Genomic DNA, 18,357 nt, shown 5'->3' with positions numbered 1-18,357 from the left:
TCCGCTTAGCGTACAGCCTCAGGGTGCTGGACTTGGGGTGAAACCCTCCATGCATGGTGGCTCCAGCAGATCCCAGGAACAGCATCGGAGATCTCTGTCCAGAAGAGTACAGTCCTGGGAACAGCTAAGATACTGCGCAGGACCCTCAAGCTCCCAGGCCTCTGGTAGAGGACCCGAGCTTGAAGGATAAACCGCCCGCAGGGGCGTGCTGGGTGTTTTATATATATACATACACACACATATATATATATATATATATATATATATATATATATATATATATATATATATATATATGGTGAAAAGTTGAATTCAGTCTTAAGAAATGCTACTAGACATGTTTGCTGAGAAAATTGTTTTTCAACAGATAAAGCCCGTCCTGTCCTCACTGTGTCTCCATCATGGCTGAGTCCTGGAGCCTCAGTAACTCTGAACTGTGAGGTTGAACATCTGTCTGCAGGATGGAGCTTCTACTGGTATAAAGCTGTTCCTGATCTATCAGAGAAATCCTCCAGTTATGAGCTGCTACCTGATGGCAATGGGACTGCAAACAACTCCTACATCATTCATGGACAGACACACACAGCAGGATATGTGTGCAGAGCTGGAAGAGGAGACCCAGAGTATCACACTGATCACAGTCAACCAAAGTTTGTCTGGTCTGCAGGTCAGTTTGATTCTGTTTATCCTCACAATAAACCAATTTTATGTCATAACTCTTGTTCACCAATTTTTCACCAAATTTCAGCTCATTAAAATTCAATAACGACAATTAAATGTCTGTGTATATTGAATATTTCCATTTTTCTTTATGATCAAACTGGATTTCTTTGTTTCTTTTCATTATTTTTGCACTTGTATAATGTGATAATATGGAAACAAACATTTTTTAAATGTTTTTTTTCTTTGCAATGAGTATTTTTATTTTGGATATTTAAATTCATTTTATTGTTTATAGTCATTATTTCTTACATAGGATTTGGATAAACAAGGTACATTTTCACTGTGATATTTTGAATCCTAACATCTGTGAGCTTTGTCTCTTCACTGCATGTTGTTTCCAGATGTTCATTCAGCAGCGTCTCTCACAGTGAGTCCTGACAGAGTGCAACACTTCACCTCTGACTCTGTCTCACTGACCTGTGAGGGAAACTTCGCTGAGTGGAGAGTGAGGAAGTTCTCTGAGGACGGCCGACTGTACTCTGACTGTAGGAGAATGACTGGATCCACATGTAACATCCACACATCAAAGTCAGATACTGCAGTGTACTGGTGTGAGTCTGGATCAGGAGAGTTCAGCAGTGCAGTCAACATCACTGTTCATGGTATGTTTTTACACACATTTCCTTAACTGCTTTTTTTTTTTTTCATTTCAACCATTTAGAAGACACATATTGTGAATATTTATCCAATTTTCCCTCTGAATGTTACAGAATTCTGTGTGGCAAAATGGCAGTTTTAGTTATATCTACAAAGTAATTTTATTGATTGAAACTAATTACATCCAAATTTTAGCCAGTGCCAGATTTTACAGTTCAAAGATTTTTTTTTTCTTTTAACATACAATAATATTTCATTCACCATTTTTACACAACTTTACAGCCCTTTAGCATGTCTTAAAAAAACCCGAATTTAAATGGTTTAGTCTTACTTAATAATAAGGTTACATAATATATGTTTCACAGCATTTTTTGTAAGCAAAGACATGTTTCCTTAAAAAATCTGACTCTTTTTACCCTATAAACAAAAAAATGTGACATTCCCAAAAACTGCTGTAAAAATATTGTACAGTAATATTTTTTTTCCACTTTAAATGACTCAGTCTTTTAAAATTACTTTAGCTTAAAATATACATTTAAAAGAATAATTGTAATTCTTTTTATTTAAACTCTAAAGTATGTTTATTTAGGTCTATTGTTTGTTTTTTTATCAAAAACAAAAAAAACAAAAACAAAATAAATTCTATAAACTAAGGAGCTTGGAAAGAAAAGCATCTAGACTTCTCTAAGTTGACTGAAGACGTTTCACCTGTCATCCGAAAAGCTTCTACAGTTCTAGGGTCAAATGGTGGAGAGTCCCACCATCCCATGTCTTCAAGCAACTTAAAGAAGTCCAGACGCTTTTCTTTCCAAGCTCCTTAGACTACGATGACCTGGATGACCGAGAACCTTCATGGACATATTCTATAAACTACATTTCAAGAAGTCTTTGGTTATTATTTTCATTAGGTCCTAAGTTGGGTGAATGATTGGCAACAACACTGACCCATTTATGTTTTCTGTAATGTCAGATTATTATTATTTTTTTTAAATTGACATTCGTGATCCTAAAGGCCTAAAGATCCTAAAAACTGCTGTAAAAAATATTTTATAGTAATGTGGAGGTAAACAAACATGACATAAGAGACCTCACTTCTCACTCCAACTTTATTCTTCACCTGAGAACTGACAAAACTGACTGCTTTCCCGGTGGGGGACAAGACTGGCATGGGCAGTCAGGACAAGCTGAAGACAACTCGAGCTCCACCGGGTGGGGGTGCTCCTGGAGGAAAAAGCAGAGTCTGTCAGCCCGGAGTATCAAAATCTTTGTCTGTGTAAAACAGAAATGTTACTTCCTTAAAATCTAGAAATACCAGTATTCAATGGCCATAATGCATATAAAATCAAAATTCTCAAAATACTACTCTAACACGTTAGTAAATCTGTAGATTAATATAACGCCATTTTAGTGCAGCAATTCTCACACAATTTTCTCCTTTTTGTATGTATTGTGACTTCCTTTTTAGCTTCTATTTAATCAGTGATTATGATCATAAAACAGCAACAATATCTATTTTAATATAGCTCTTACATGGGTGTTTAGCTTTAAATTCTGGCGTAAATGACAGTGCATCACTTGGTACATCTAGTGTTATGATTTAAAATATCTTTAACCATGACTTACAATTAACAAAGTATTTATAAAACCTCTCTTAACCTTTAGCGTTTTGCTCAACCAACTGGTTGAGTACATTTTCAGGCCTTATATCTAACTGAGGCTTTCACTGAAATTGACCTACCTTATTGAATCTTTTCTACCAATTGGTTTACATCTGTAATGCCAAAAAATCCACCAGAAGGCACTGTGAATGTAAACGGTTGGCTCTTCTTATCGCTCTCCCAACCAGGAAGTTAGAAACAAAAACTCATCCAACATATTGGTAGCTGTATCATAGAAGGAAGATATAATTTTTTTGATATATGATAGTGTTAGAGGACTTACTAAACAGATGTATGTCACTTGACAGCATTAAAAATGTGAAATTAAATGTTTAATCATTTAAACATGATTGCCCAACCAAACGGCTGATTTGTCACTTTATGGTGCTAATGCTAACAAAACTTAATGTTATTATAATTCATTATTTGCCATAAAATCATACCACTATACCCATTGTGTTTATCCATTGCTGTTGATAAATCACATTAAGTGTTAGCACAGCAAGAATATGCTGAAATAAATTTCCTCAGTAAGTAATTTTTATAACTTTCTGAGTTAATATTAGTAAATACTGTAAATATCAAGAGTAACATGTGGAAATCACAAATATCACAACTAATTACCTTTTAACCAAAGTACAGTAGCTGGTAAATTAATTTTTCTAAGTAGTCAAAATTATAATTTCATGTTTAATAAGTACTATATGGACGCTAAACAATTATACAGCTAAAAATCACATGGTCCTGTGGCATGACACTCATGATACCATCCACCTTCAACCACAGTGTGTTTGAGGTTATGGTTTCATATGAAGCCACAAGGGCTGGCACTCTCCACCAGTATATTGCCAACAAACCAGATGAGTGGGGCTTTAAATTGTTTTGCCAAGCAAGTTCATCTGGCATCATCCATGACTTGCTGCTGTATCAAGGGAGGTCTACATTCTTCAATGCTCCCCTCAGTGAAAAGGAACAGAAGCTACCTCTAAGGGGCCAAAGTTGTAAAAAACACCATGCAAACCCATAAAAGAACCTCAGCTCTTCACGAGTTTCAGCTTGGTCCAGAACTTGCACACCTCCTTGGGTGTCAGGTGCATTGGTACTCTATGACCAAACTGCACCGGTGGAGCTCCCCTGATGGCAGACAAAGACCTGATGAAGAAGGGCCATGGAGCCTGTTATTACAGGTCTGGTGAAGGTCTGATTCAAGTAAAATGGTCTGACAGCAAATGTGTCTAAAGAATGCCTGTGGGTTCAAGCCTCTTATATCGGTCAAACGGTGGAGCAAAGAGTCCAATGCAAAGATCACCATTCCATGCCCATCACTCATCCCTGTATATAATTAGCATATGGGAGGAATTAAGCTTTCTGATATGCTATTACACCTGTGTAAGACAAGTTAAACATACATCCCTGACTTGAGTACCTGATCTACAAGAGGGACTGTGACCTACTGGACCAGAAACCGATGGCTCTCAAAAGGTTTCCACCTGGCTGTGTCTGAACCGAGTTAACAAGCCAGCATCTAGAGTTGGACAACCATGATTCAGCTCTCAACAACCACAGAATAAATACTACACCCTAAGACCCCAACGACCAAAACGACAAGCATATGTGCTTGATTTGCACTGCTTTTGTTTTATTTTTTTCAAAACAAAAATGATTTTGCACAGTAGAATTAAATCAGAAGTGGCCTGAATGTGTGTATTTTGTCCTGTTGCACATGTTGTTCTTTGATATAATACTTTCCTTTGATGGAATGAAAACCAGCAATGGTCACTGGCATGCTTGTAGAAATAAACTGTATCCAATGCCCTGGATAGTTTTTCTTATTAATTGAATTATAATTTGGCCCTTTATTTGATTTTTTTTTTCAACTGTATTATCTACTGCACTTATATTTGCATGACATTTCATACGTTAACCTTTAAGTGACATCTCAACCATTTAGTAGAGATCAATATTTTAAAAACTACAGGGTCTATTGAAAAAAAAATATTGATTGTGGTTATTACTCACCCAAGTCAATAAGAAATGCAAAGAAAATTTTTTTTTCCATTGCTTTTTTCTTGGTGTGGACCTCAAAGGTTTAACACACTCGCAACTATTTTAACTATTAAAAACTACTATTATAACCTAACCCAATTAATTTGTACTGGTTTGTGCGGTTATTTGTAAGCAACAAAACAGAAAACAGTTTTTAAATATTCAGGATTGGAAATCAGAGATTGATTTTAAAAGCCATTTGTAGCATTTGTGCAATCTATTCTTATCTCTTCCTATATTATATGTCTTCTTTTTTTTTTTTTTTCTAAAAGTGTGCACCAGCTGATGTGACTGAAACAATTGTGTGTGATTGTTTCACAGATGATGGTAATGGTCCTATCCTGGTGAGTCCTGTTCATCCTGTGACTGAGGGAGCTTCTGTTAGTCTGAGCTGCAGTTTGAGAACACAAAAAATACTTTCCAATGTGTTTTTCTATCACAATGACAAACTTATTCAAAATGATACCCGAGGGGAGCTGAAGATCTCTGCAGTGTCAAAGTCTGATGAAGGTTTCTACAAGTGTCAGTACTCAGGAAGAGAGGCAGCACAGAGCTGGATGTCAGTTAAAGGTGAGCAGGATCAAGACATGTGATGCATGTTTTTTTGTAAACCATTTTGATATTTGAGAACTAGCATGATTATCATTAAGTACAGTCATCATAAAGAATAAAGTGATGTGCTGTCCATAAAGAATTTTGGCTGTTTTGAAGTTTGAAGTCATTTGGTTCTACTTTTGCAATTATCTTTGCAGTAGGTGTGTTATGTCCTGGAAGCTCTTCTTTGCCTGTGTGGTTGATTGTTGGATTGGCTTGTGGAATCTCTGTCTTTATTATTGTCTTGCTCTCGTTTTATCACTATAGAAAAAAAAAGGGTGAGACCTTTTCCTTGATTCAAATTTCAAAATTTAAATGTAAAGATAACTGTGACATTTATAACAGGGAATTTTATTTACATTAACAGCAAAACAATTGTCTTTTTTACAGATTCAGGCTTCATCAGGTTGGTATTTTTTTATTATAGTAAATATATTTATTAACCTGCAATGCATGCGTTTATCAGACTTTTTGCATGTAATTGTTATGTTTTTATTATGCCATACAGTCCAATGACCACCACCAATCATGTAGTCAACCAGAGTGAAATTCACAAACACAACTCTCTTGACCATGGTCAGTTCTTCTTTAAGTTTTCATTTACCCTAACTGTAATTCTTTGCTTCAGTTTTTGGTCAGCTGTTTTCAAAAGAATGTTATTTAAAATATATATTTAAAAATCAAAAGCTGTGAGACTTAAACTTTTTCAGTTGAACTTAAAGTAAAATGACAATAACAGATCGGAGTTAAACCATATTTTTTTTTATACCTGATTGTATCCTTTATTACTTGATTGAAAGAATCTACAAATGTTATTGTTGTATATTAATTACACATACTACAACATCATTATGATTTCAATGGATGAAAATGTATTTTTATTTATACAGTATGAATCTAAAATCTTCATTAATCTCTAAAAAGGCCTCAGGATTTTCTATCTTTGTAATTACCTTTAAAAACAAGTGATATCTGCTTGGCACAAAATAACAAGTACTCCTGGCTTGTTATTTTATTTTTTTTAATGTAGGTACTGCTCAGCTCTATGAATCAGTAACCCATGTGGGGAAAAAACTGGAGATGATTTAATATATACAGTAGTTACAAATAAAGCTATTTTCTTGTTGTTAGTATTTTTATTTTTGTTTCTCTAATTTAAGGAAACTAATTCCATGTGATATGTTGGCATTTCAGGTGCAGGTGAAATACAAGATGTTACATACTCTGTAATTCAGCTTAAACATGTTGGAAAACAGAGTGAGTGTGTAAAAAAAAAAAAAAAAAAAAAAAAAAAACATTGAACATGAATATACAATTTTTCATAGTTGAGAAAGTTCAAATTATTAAAGTTTTTTCATATGATTATCTAAACAGGGAAGCATCATAAATCACAGGAGCATACTGTTTACTCAGAGGTGAAGGTGGGAGTTGAAGGTAAAGTCATAACAGTCTCATTGTTTGCATTGCATGCAGTTTCAGGTCAGCTTAGCAGTTACCAAGCTTAGCTACTTTCATAGGATTAATAAATATTACCAGAGTTGAATCTTGCACACATCGAAGATCATTTGGATATTTTGGATATTATTACATTTGCCTGCTTTATATACAGTATTTTTAAACCAATTTGTGATTTATAGTTGCTTTCCATTTGTTTCTTAGATATATGCATGACAGACAAATAGCTTTTTCCTATGTTTTCACTCTCTATTCATATTCCTAGAATAAAATTTATTGGATATTTTATTTTGCTGGTTGTTTGCAGGTTGTACATGAACTCATACATACTGTATGCTATATATATATATATATATATATATATATATATATATATATATATATATATATATATATGAGAAAAAAAGAGGACGTTTTTATGTGGTTGATTATTTTTTGTTGTAAAATGCTTCTTGGCAATTAAGTCTGTTAAATGGTCCCTTAAATGGTACCACATTTGTAAGGAAATTGCATTTGAGCAACAAAGCTGAGTATGCGGGTTGTGCCCATGAAAAACTACTACAGGGGCTGGCAGTCAGGTGACTGAGTGGGGCCTGATTAGTAGCGCCTGTGAGGATAGACTGCTACAGCAGTCAGTTGGTATCTGCACCAAGCATGTCACATTTGACTGATATTGCCCGTGCAATAGGTCAACTTCAAGCTGGAGTTCCACAAAACGTTCCAGTGTTATTCAGATTTGGCCCTGGTACCATCTCCAAATTGAAGAGGAAGATCCTTGTAATGGAGGATGTCTTCCCCAAAAGATCAAACCGCAAGAAGACCGTTTCCCCAGCCAGGGGACTCAGGAAACATCTTCTACAGATTTGCAGTTAAGGTTTGCAGGATGATATAGCTGATAGCTCATTGTACCCAAAATAAATTTCACAAACCAAATCTCCAGTCTCATGGAGCTGCCAGGAGGCCCTGCCATAATTGTTCTTCACCATCAGGCCCACTGGTGTTAGCAACTTGTGCACTAGAACCTGAACATATGGAGGAAAGTTGTGTTCAGCAATGAGTCAAGATTCTACCTATGGATTATAGAGTCAAAGTGTGGAGAAGACACTAAGAGCACTATGCTATATGCTGGACTGACAGGGTAGAGCTATTATGATGGTTTGGGAGCAACCTCTCCCTCAATGGAAAAACAAGTCTTATCATCATTGGCGGTCATTTCAATGAAGAGAGATATCATGATTAGAATGTGCAACTAGTACCTATCCTTTGCTCTCCGATGCATTCATCGGAGTATGTGTGAATGAATGTAGGAAGCACTGACTTTAGAGAAAGTGCTTGTGAGAATGGGTGTGATTGGGTGATGTGGCATGTTGTAATGAGTGCTTAGAGTACTCCTGGAGAGTAGAAAAGCGCTATATAAGAGTCAGTCCATTTACCATTACACTGGCAGAGAACATTTGGCATGGATTTTTTTCATGGACGCAGGCCACATACTCAACTAAATGGTAAATGGACTGGTTCTTATATAGCACTTTTCTACTCTCACTGAGCACTCAAAGCACTTTATACAACTCGTGCATTCTAACCCAATCATACAAGCGCGTTATCTAAGGTTTTTAGTGTTTCTATCAAACATTCACTCGCATTCACACTCCGATGGATGCATCAGAGGGCAAAATGGGTTAATATCTTGCCCGAGGATATTTGGCATGTAGACTAAAGGAGCCTGGGATCAAACCACCAACCTTCCGGTGAATAGGTGACCCGCTCCACCACCTGAGCTACAGCCACCCCAGCTCTGGTGCTGCTCAACTCACAAATACATTTTCCTTACAAATGTGACACCATTAAAGGAGAAATAAACAGGATTCACAATGGTATAATATTAATTGCTGAGAATTATTTTTACAACAAAGAAATCTTTTGTTACATTGTTTTATCTTATATATAAAATCAATAAGCATGGATTAGCTGCGGTGTCAGTGACAAAAAGCTGATTTTCTTTTCAGTGTCTTAAAAATAGTTTTAGTCCATCTCTGAATCTGTCTATTAATTCAACAGCTCTGTATCACATTTTGGATGAAAAAAATCTGACTTTTTTTTTTTTTAATATGAGTCTGATTTATGTTGAGGTCACACACCACCCAAAAAAAGTAAAGAAAGGAAATAACTGGCAACGTCTGTCATCAGTCCCACTGAATATTGTTCAATATGCTTATCTTTTCTTGAAAATATAAATCTTTTTATGCATTTTTATGTCTGTAGTCACAGTTTACATCAAGATTTGTAAATCAGTTGATGCTACCATACTCCTTCTTTATTTTCCTTAGTAGAGATATCAGTTGTCTTCCTTTCAAGTACATTATAATTGGTAATCATAACACTGCAGATCAGTGCTTTAAATGATCTTCTCTCCATTCACAGAAAAATCAAGTCCTGCAGCATCTAATGAGGAACTTTACTCCGAAGTCAGATTAGAAAGCAGTCTCGGTAATAAATATATAAGTCTATATAAAAATCTATAAGTTATAGAAGTGCATTCACATTTAATCACATACATATAAACATACATACATGTATATATACACATACACATATAGCTGTGGTCAAAAGTGTACATACACTCATCAAGGGCATGAGTATCATGGTAGTTCTCAGCTTTTATTAATTTCTTTTGACACAGTTAAGTGTAGTCAACATATTTTCAATTGGGCTAATGTCAGAACTTTGAGCTTCTGGAATGAACTTTCCAATGGGTCAGTCCTAAACAACTGTATGTAAGTACAAGTTATTCAAATTTCTCACCACCTTGCCAAGGTCTGGAAGTGGTTAGAATAATGAAAGGAGGACTACCTCTAAATTCTTAAACTTCACCCTTACTCAGTAGCTAGAGGGTTTAAACTTGGGCACAACTGAGTGTTTCAACAGGACAATGATAACGACCACAGATCAAAGTTATTTTGTTAATCGATAAAGCAGGCTAAAAGTAAACTTCTGGAATGGCTTTTCCAAAAGCTTGATCTCAAAATTAATCCAGAAGCGTGCTTATTGTGACCCAAAGCACTTGATCAAGGTGCAAGTTGCTGAAGGACCTCTTACCAAATTATTTGTAAGAGTGTATGTATACTTTTGACCCTATATGTACACATTTGTGTAAACTGGGGAAAATCCCAAACAAAACATGTACACCCAATTCTCTTTATTTAAAAGCCCAAAAGAAAAAAGAAAAAAAAAAGATTAAATCATCATGTGCTGAGTCTGGGGCGAGGGGGATGACTCACCCATCACTGGGGGCGGAGTCAGTAGTTAAACAGGTCCTTGGTGGCAGGTTCCCTGAGGTGGATGAGATTCACCATGAGTTCCTTGAGGATCTGGATGTTGTAGGGCTGTCTTGGTTGACATTCCTTTGCAACATTGCATGGACATCAGGGGCATTGCCTCAGAACTGGGACACTCACTGTTGGTGGTTCCCCTTTCTAAGAAAGGGGACCAGAGGGTGTGCTCCAACTACAAGGGAATCAAAATTCTTAGTAAGCCAGTGAGCCACTGATAGAAATATATTCTCAAATCTCCTTTCTTATTATAGAAGACATTCCAACATATGCCGAGATCAACCGTCACAATAAAGCAAAAGCTAAGGAAAACCAGGGTAAGTAAAGCCTGCTATAATCTCCAGTGTTGAACTTAATAACTATTATAAAAATAATAATTTCTGATTAAAAATTAAGTCTTTTTTTCTTATTTGTGTATGCATTTTAGTTTATATTAATAATTTACTGTCATAATTAATGATTGTGAATTCTAAAATTGTGAATCTATTTTACTTTTTCTTTGTATGTACTCACAGTTTAAATCACTAACAAAAGCTGTGATATTGATGTTTGCTTGCCTTTGTCAGTTGCCTGATCCTTTTTGTGTTGTGGATGTGTGTTGTTGTTTTGTTTAGGGTTTTTTTTTTTTCCTTTCATTTTTTGGCCAACTGTATGCATCAGTTATTGTTTTAAAGCAATATGATTTCAGCAATGTTTTAGTTTTATTATATGTCTTTATTCTGCGTTAATGGTCCTTCTGAATCTCAAAGAGATTTGTTTGGTAGTTTCTCTTCTATCTGTACCTTACACAAAGAGTTGGTGCACCCATAGATTGTCTTATAGTCTAGCTTCTGCATTATCTAGTGTCTGTCCTGTCCTGTTCTAGGAAACAGGGTTAGCTAACAGCTCTGAGTTGTAATTAGTGAAACTGGGGTTTTCTGTTCCAGAAAGAGTGTTAACTTCAACTCTTAGTCGGTTTCTGGGGTGACAGTCTCTGTAAACCTAACCTGCTCACTGGCAGGTTTTCTTCTATAAACTCTGAGTTTCTCTGACTCCTCCCCTCCTTCTAGACTTGAACCAGCTGACTGACACATTCATTTCCTCATTCATAAAGATGCATTGAGGAGTGAATTAATTTGCAGAAGTTTATGTTTTTACAAGAACTGAAATCCTAGACTTGAATTAGTTTGCTATTTTGTGTACTTAACATGACTGCTTCCACATTCATTCAGTTAGTACCAAGAATAGGTGCATTTTTCGAATTTTTGTGTTCCAGGTGCTGTATGTTCATTTTTCTTACAGGTGTGGCAGTTGGTGATACATTGTGCAATTCTATTTGTACTCTTTCCTTTTATTAGGTCCCCCTCCCCTGCCCGGCTGTCCTGCCTTAGACATTGTCATATTGTGTACCATATACAATGTAATAATTGAAATAACATGGATAGAAATGACAGAATAAACAGATAAACCCTGAAAAGGAAGCGTCCATAGCGAATTTATAGAGCTGATCTTGAAAAACCAAAATGTGTTTGGAACAACAGTTTATCACATTTAGTTAGGAACTGGACCCAAATGCAGGACTTTCCTGGTTGCGGCAGTGAATTTATTTACAGTGTTAGAACAAACAGTGCGATTTCCTCCGTGGCAAAATTCCCGACTCTCGTGCAGTGCTCTCCTCCCGATCCGCAGTGCAAGATTAATCCAAAATGACTTATTTACAGCAGTGCTCACTCCCTGCACTGAGCCACTGGGGACAGGTCAACTGTTGAGGACATGACATTGATTGCAAAAGCTGCCAGACAGGATAGGATTAAGAAAAAAAAAATATATATATATACTGTTGTCTTCTTTTCTGTTTTTAAAGATTGACATTCATATTGTGAATGTCAATCTCTTGTCATATCTTATTTCTTGGTCCTCTGTATTAAAATGAATGGTCTGCTATTTTTTTACCCATTGGCATGTTGAATTGCAGTATTGGGGATCCACTGATGATTGCTTTTTTCTCTGCTTATGCATGTGCTTAACACCAGGTGAACATATTCAGATTTGACTGAACTAACTCTGATCAGCTGTTCTGGAACAGAAGACACAGAGTTGCCAATTTCAGAGTTAATCAACTTATTGTTTGTTTTTAAAGTCAGAGTTTGATGAATATGCTTACTGGAATGGTGCCACACAGGGGGGTTAAAACAAACAAACAAACAAACACACAGCTTTGTGTAATAATAATAATAGTAAAGAATATTATGAAATTCATACGATTTATGTCAACTTCTAAGGCTGTCCACAAGTTCAGCAGCTGTATATCATTGTTTTCTGTGGCATAAATGCATCCTGAGATCTCATTTCTTTTTTAGAAGACAGTCCAACGTATGCTCAGGTCAACCGCCACAATAAAAGAGCAACCAAGAACAACCAGGGTAAGTAAAGTCTGCCATCCTCTCCAGTGATGAGCTTAAAATTTGACTGGAATAAATAACATGAAATTCTGCTTTACTTATTTTTTTACTTGAATGCATTTTAGTTTGTATCACTGATATGTCATACTCTGTATTTGTCTCAGATACAATTGAGAACTAACTTAATTGACCTGTGAGTTAAAGACTTACTTTTTATTATGAGTTTACAGCTAAGCCTTTTAAATAATATTCTCTCCAGTCACAGTAAACTCCAGTCATGCATCAGCTGATGAAGCAGTTTATTCTGAAGTCAAATTAGGAAGTGCCCTCTGTAATTAAGCTAACATGACTGTTATATTTAGTGATTTATTTGTATTCTTTAGCTCATAATATTGTTACTAAATGATAATCCCTATGTCCTTTTTGTGGCTGTTTTACAGGTCATTGAGCCGAATTGTAGCAGTGAAACCAACCTCAAGCTTCTTATACAGAAATGTCTGTAGCTTGTTCAGTATTTTGTACAGTTTTATTTAGTGATAGTCATCATCATTATAATATACAGTATACAATATATGGTACAGACAAGGTGTTTTCATTTAGTGTTCATATTATCTGTATTCACTTAATAATAAAACATGATTTAAAGTTAGCTTTTGCAGTGTAACATAAGATAGGTTCCTCTATGGGTACAAAGAAATACTATAAATGCATGTATTGAAAGTTTTTGAACATTACCTAAAAGAGGACTGATATAATACTGTATGGATTTAAATGTGTGAATAAATGCATTTCTTCATGGAAATTGTATGCAGTTATAGTTTGGGTTTTTATCTTTTTTTTTATTTTGGTCTGAGCAGTGTTTTTGTTCTATCATGATATAGCTGTACAATATAATTGTCACGGGCTGCGACGGCAGACCGTGGAGTTGAAGTGAAAGTAGGGCCCAAACGCCAGACTCTAGTGAAGGACAGTGGATTTATTTATGGTGAGTGGACAGAAACGACAACTATATACAATTCAAGCACTGTGACTCCTGTGGCGATTCCTCTAAGAATCCCACACAGTGCACGTGTCCATAGCAGTGAAAAGGTGACAACTCCAAAAACCCGATTCCACTCCGTGATTTCCCCTCGTGACGAAGTTCCTGACTCCCGACTCCTGGTGACACAAAAACACACACAGCTCAGCAGGCAGCCTTTAGTAGCGAGGCCGATCCCAACACACTAATCTACGGAGGTACTTAACAGGTTCGACTTAGTATAATCCCGCGCCGACTGGGGCTCCGCCACCTTCTTAAATAAGACGCCCCTCATGAAGCCATCAGCTGCAGCTGGTGAGGGCTAATGGGCGGCAGGTGCGGCAGTCCCCAGTGTGGGAACACTTCCGGGTCGCAGTCCCCTCAGTGACCCCAAAACATCCGGGAGCACACAGGGAGAAAGGACAAAAAAGGGAGAGAAAACCACCAAAACATAACATACGGAAAAACAGATACAAGAAATACATGAGCTCTGGGTCATCAGACCCAGACCATGACAATAATTGTAAAAATGTAAAGGATTTATCTTTTGTAACTTTCAAATAAATGACCATGTATACAATATGAATAGCAAATCATAGAGACAGCTTAAAGTTAATAGATATTTAGTACTGGGGTTCTATTATTTTGAAAAATGAGTGTTTAGAAAATCCAATCAGAGTAAATTCTCCGCTATAAAAATTTTCCTCTTTATTGGACCTAATAATTTGCTCATGCACCATTTTTCTTCCGATCTTCACTGAAAATGGGAAAATACTATTTTCAGACCAAGTCTCTCAAAATCTCAAAATTTTGGCAATCTGGGTTGGTCAAAATTCAACCAAGCAATTTTTTTTTCTCGCAATTTTTAGACCAACCGAACAGCTTTATCCTTTCATCTCTGCATATAATGTTGGAACACCTGGGCTTGAGGTACCCCTGTTCTGAGTTAGCTTGGTTATAAAAGTGCCCTCCTTTCTGCAGTCACACCTCTCCATTGCTCTCTGTCTGGATTTTTGTTTAAAGCCTTCTGACTTGGACAAGCCAGGATATAGCATGATTTCTTGAGTCATTTTTGTTGCTTTCTACATGCTTTGCTATGCATCCTGCATTAATGATGGGCAACAACATTTTGGTATTGATCCAATGTAGTGTAGTGTACACTTTATGTAGTCCTGTATTGATTTACTGTTTTATGTAGCACCAAGGTCTTGGAGGAATGCTGTCTCGTTTCACTGTGTACTGAACCACTGTATATGGTTGACATGACAATAAAGCCACTTGATTTGAGTTTATATGTCTGTAATTGTTAGATGTTTTTTTTAGGCTGTAAGCTGTAATCATCAAAATTGTAAAAAATGTAAACGATGAAATATTTAACTTTACACGCAATTCAATTCAGTTTTATTTTTAAAGCATCAAAATCACAAAAATAATAATACAGGAACAAAAAAAAAAGTCAGACCACCCCCTCCAGAAAAACTTCTTTTTAATAGGAAGAAATCTCCGAAATACAAACCTAAAACATAAATAAATCACTCACTCAACTCGACTATACAGCTCTAGCTCTTTGTCCCATATTTCCTACGTCAATCTTATAACACAAAGCACAGTACAATGATGGACTGTGTTTACAGCAGATAGGCAGAGGGTGATATTATGTCATTTATAATTTATTGAATCTATGTTAACCTTTGGCAGAAATCGTTCCAAGACCTATCAGTCAGGACAATAAATACCTCGGAGTACACACTGACAATAAACTGGACTGGATTAAAAGCACAACTCCACTCTACAGGATGGACCAGAGCTCTCTCTATTTTGTGAGGCAACTGAGGTCTTTTAACATCTGTCAGACAATGCTCTGAATTTTCTACAAGTCTTTTGTAACCAGGGCCGTCCTCTAGTACGTATTCTGATGTGACATTGTCTGACTGTTTTACAGAAAGCAATATAATACTTGTGAGCCCGGTCCACCCAGTTACTGAGGGAGAAGCTGTTACGCTCCACTGCAAACTGAGGAACAAAACTTTAAAATCCTCTGTGCTTTTCTTTCGAAATGATAACCTCATCAGCAATGACACCAGAGGGAGGCTGAATATCCCTGCAGTGTCAAAATCAGATGAAGGCTTTTACAAGTGTCAGTATTCAGAAAAACAGTCACCACAGAGCTGGATGTCAGTAAAGGGTAAGTTTGTTTAAAACTCTTCTTCAGCCCTTCTTTTTGCAAATACTCCCTGCAACAACACTTTTGGTGTTTTTATGTGAATATGGGTAATTTTAAATCACATTAATGTACTAATAGTTGTGAGTATTCATACTTTGTGAAAACAACTGAACATAAAACTTAAAAATAAAATGTATTTGTTTTTTATTGTAGCGGTATCCAGGCCTTTAAAGTCTTCATTTACTGCGCAGATGATTATTGGATTTGTTTGTGGGATTTTACTGATTGCTATCCTACTCATGATTTATCTGAAAGTCAAAGGGTGAGGCGTTTTCAATTGATTAAAGTCTGATTCTGCCTTCAGTTTCTAATGCAAAATAATATATTTTCCTTATAAAATTATTGAGTAATCATCTTAAAGAGCATACATGTTTATTAGTTATCAATTATTTCTATTCACTTTTTTTTCAATATTCTTAACATTATTTTCTTTCAATTATTATACTACATTTTACAGAACACAGTGCAAACAAACCCATGTTGATTCTGCAGATTCTGAGGTTAGCCAGAATGCATGTCAGCTTGAAGCGCTCTACTCTGAAGTCCATGGTCAGTTTTGATTAACTAACCCAAATCTTCAAAAGTTTTTAAAAGATACTGACAAAAAACCTTTATGATGTCCCTTTTTTAAATGTACGGACATATTTTTTTTAATTAGATTCCACTTTTGCAGCATTTCAGTTTCTGAAATATTATTACACTGTCTCCTTTCTGTCATCTTTTAGATGATAATCTGCTGTATGCCCTGGTAATGCACAAAAACAAAGGTGAATCTCAGAACAATGCAGGTATTTTAAACTAGCACTCAATTCAATTTAAGTTCTCTGTTCATTTTCGTTAAACTTGATTGTTTTTGTATTTTATGTAACATCTAACACACATAATCTGGACCTTAACTGGTTTCTCCATTCACAGGTAGACCATCACAGGCAGCAACGGAAGGCGCTATCTATTCTGAAGTCAGAAAATAGGAAAACAACTCTTGGTAATATAAGCATACCAAGTCTGTTGTGTGTTTGTGTGTGTGTGTTCATCTATATATAATATATGTCATTTTTTTGTCCAGATCCGTAGAAAGAAGCTTCAGCTTTACAGCAAGATTTTCCTGTGTTTGAATTGGCCGGCCTAGTTGGACCTTTCTGTGTTCAGCTTGCATGTTCTACTTGTGCCTGTGCGGGTTCTCTCAAAGTACTCTGCTTCCTCCTACAGTCCAAAGACATGCATGGCTGCGTATGTGAGTGTCCATAGTCATCTGACTCTGTGTTAGCTAAAACATTCCGCGTGTATCCCACCTTTTGCCATGTGACAGCTGGGGGTTTGCATCTGAAGTTCTCATAGTTGTCTGAATTGTTGTTAAAGCTGCTTCTTTGATTTTTTTATACTTTTGCACTTATCCACTCGAACTCTGCAGTCCTCCAGTCAGATTATTTTACTAGTCCCACACTTCCACTTAAAATCACAGGTCACAGGTCTTTCTCAGAGTCTTCCCTCTTTTGCAAAGTCCCCCTCCTCTTTGGAAATTGTTTAATCTATCTTGAAGGTCTAGCTATTTTCACAGGCTTTTGGGTCACTTTGAAACGGGCTACGGGTCTGTTCTGTCTTAGTTTATCTTGGTTCTTTATGTTATGTGTGCATGTGTGTGTATATGTATATATGTAAACATGCACATGTGAGTGATCTGTTTGTATATACTGTATGTGTTCCCTGTCAATGAATGACGCAATAAATAGTAACTGAGGAATGATTAAAGGTGATATCACTGCTACAGGAGACTTTACATTTTACTTCATGTGCCATTTTGGCTTGATGTTATTATGGTGGTTATTAAAGAAGTCAGTACCATGATTTTAAATGTATTCTGCAAATAGCTAAACTTTAAGTACATTATCTGTGTAGAAAAACAGTTTGAGTTATCTGACACGGTACTAAACAGTATACAAACTCAAAGAGTCACCCATAAAATTTTGTAAAGTGTATGACAAAAGTTGTCTGCTCATAAACACGTTAGTTCTGGTGTGGTGTGATGTCTGATTCCTGACTGAAAAACAAAGTGAAAAAGTGCTAGAATCAACACTGAAGGGCTGAAACGCCGACACATTACAGTTAAAAGTACAGCTACAAGTATTACATATGACTTTCTATATGTTTTAGTTGAATATCCTCCCAAGAGCCAGAAATTCATTCTAGTCATCTGTGGGGAGAATATATTTGCTTTTAAGGAGGAAAAATGGTTGTCCAGTACGGTGGCACCGTGGTTAGCACTGTTGCCTCACAGCAAGAAGGTCCTGAGAAGATCAATTCCACCATCAAGTCTTTCTTTGTGGGAAACTGT

General features: G+C 36.2%; 1 protein-coding gene and 2 long non-coding RNA genes across 3 annotated transcripts in view; 2 read left to right on the top strand and 1 right to left on the bottom strand.

Annotated features, from left to right (window-relative positions):
• The window catches only part of LOC146390973 (Fc receptor-like protein 5), a 35,216-nt gene extending 21,578 nt beyond the window's left edge, over window positions 1–13,638 (top strand). The window contains exons 14-25 of the mRNA XM_084923845.1: window positions 368–667; window positions 1,065–1,325; window positions 5,346–5,594; window positions 5,777–5,896; window positions 6,009–6,024; window positions 6,127–6,194; window positions 6,813–6,875; window positions 6,993–7,052; window positions 9,495–9,560; window positions 10,657–10,719; window positions 12,742–12,804; window positions 13,224–13,638. Of these exons, the coding sequence (XP_084779971.1) occupies window positions 368–667; window positions 1,065–1,325; window positions 5,346–5,594; window positions 5,777–5,896; window positions 6,009–6,024; window positions 6,127–6,194; window positions 6,813–6,875; window positions 6,993–7,052; window positions 9,495–9,560; window positions 10,657–10,719; window positions 12,742–12,804; window positions 13,224–13,231 (1,337 nt within the window). The 3' untranslated portion in view covers window positions 13,232–13,638. The remainder of the gene's footprint in view (window positions 1–367; window positions 668–1,064; window positions 1,326–5,345; window positions 5,595–5,776; window positions 5,897–6,008; window positions 6,025–6,126; window positions 6,195–6,812; window positions 6,876–6,992; window positions 7,053–9,494; window positions 9,561–10,656; window positions 10,720–12,741; window positions 12,805–13,223) is intronic.
• Window positions 13,639–13,739: 101 nt separating this feature from the next.
• On the bottom strand, window positions 13,740–14,149 carry LOC146390972 (uncharacterized). Its single transcript, XR_014799868.1, has 2 exons — window positions 14,029–14,149; window positions 13,740–13,941 (listed from the first exon to the last, which is right to left on the bottom strand). It is a non-coding gene; the product is annotated as an uncharacterized LOC146390972 (long non-coding RNA).
• Window positions 14,150–16,179: 2,030 nt separating this feature from the next.
• Window positions 16,180–18,031, top strand: LOC146390971 (uncharacterized). Its single transcript, XR_014799870.1, has 5 exons — window positions 16,180–16,287; window positions 16,483–16,574; window positions 16,751–16,813; window positions 16,941–17,010; window positions 17,092–18,031. It is a non-coding gene; the product is annotated as an uncharacterized LOC146390971 (long non-coding RNA).
• The last annotated feature ends 326 nt before the right edge of the window (window positions 18,032–18,357 follow it).

Source organism: Perissodus microlepis, chromosome 3 (assembly GCF_051167445.1).
Source record: "Perissodus microlepis isolate ML-2025 ecotype Zambia chromosome 3, ASM5116744v1, whole genome shotgun sequence".
NCBI classification, from domain to species: domain Eukaryota; kingdom Metazoa; phylum Chordata; class Actinopteri; order Cichliformes; family Cichlidae; genus Perissodus; species Perissodus microlepis.
This window is presented reverse-complemented; position numbering and strand designations above follow the sequence as displayed.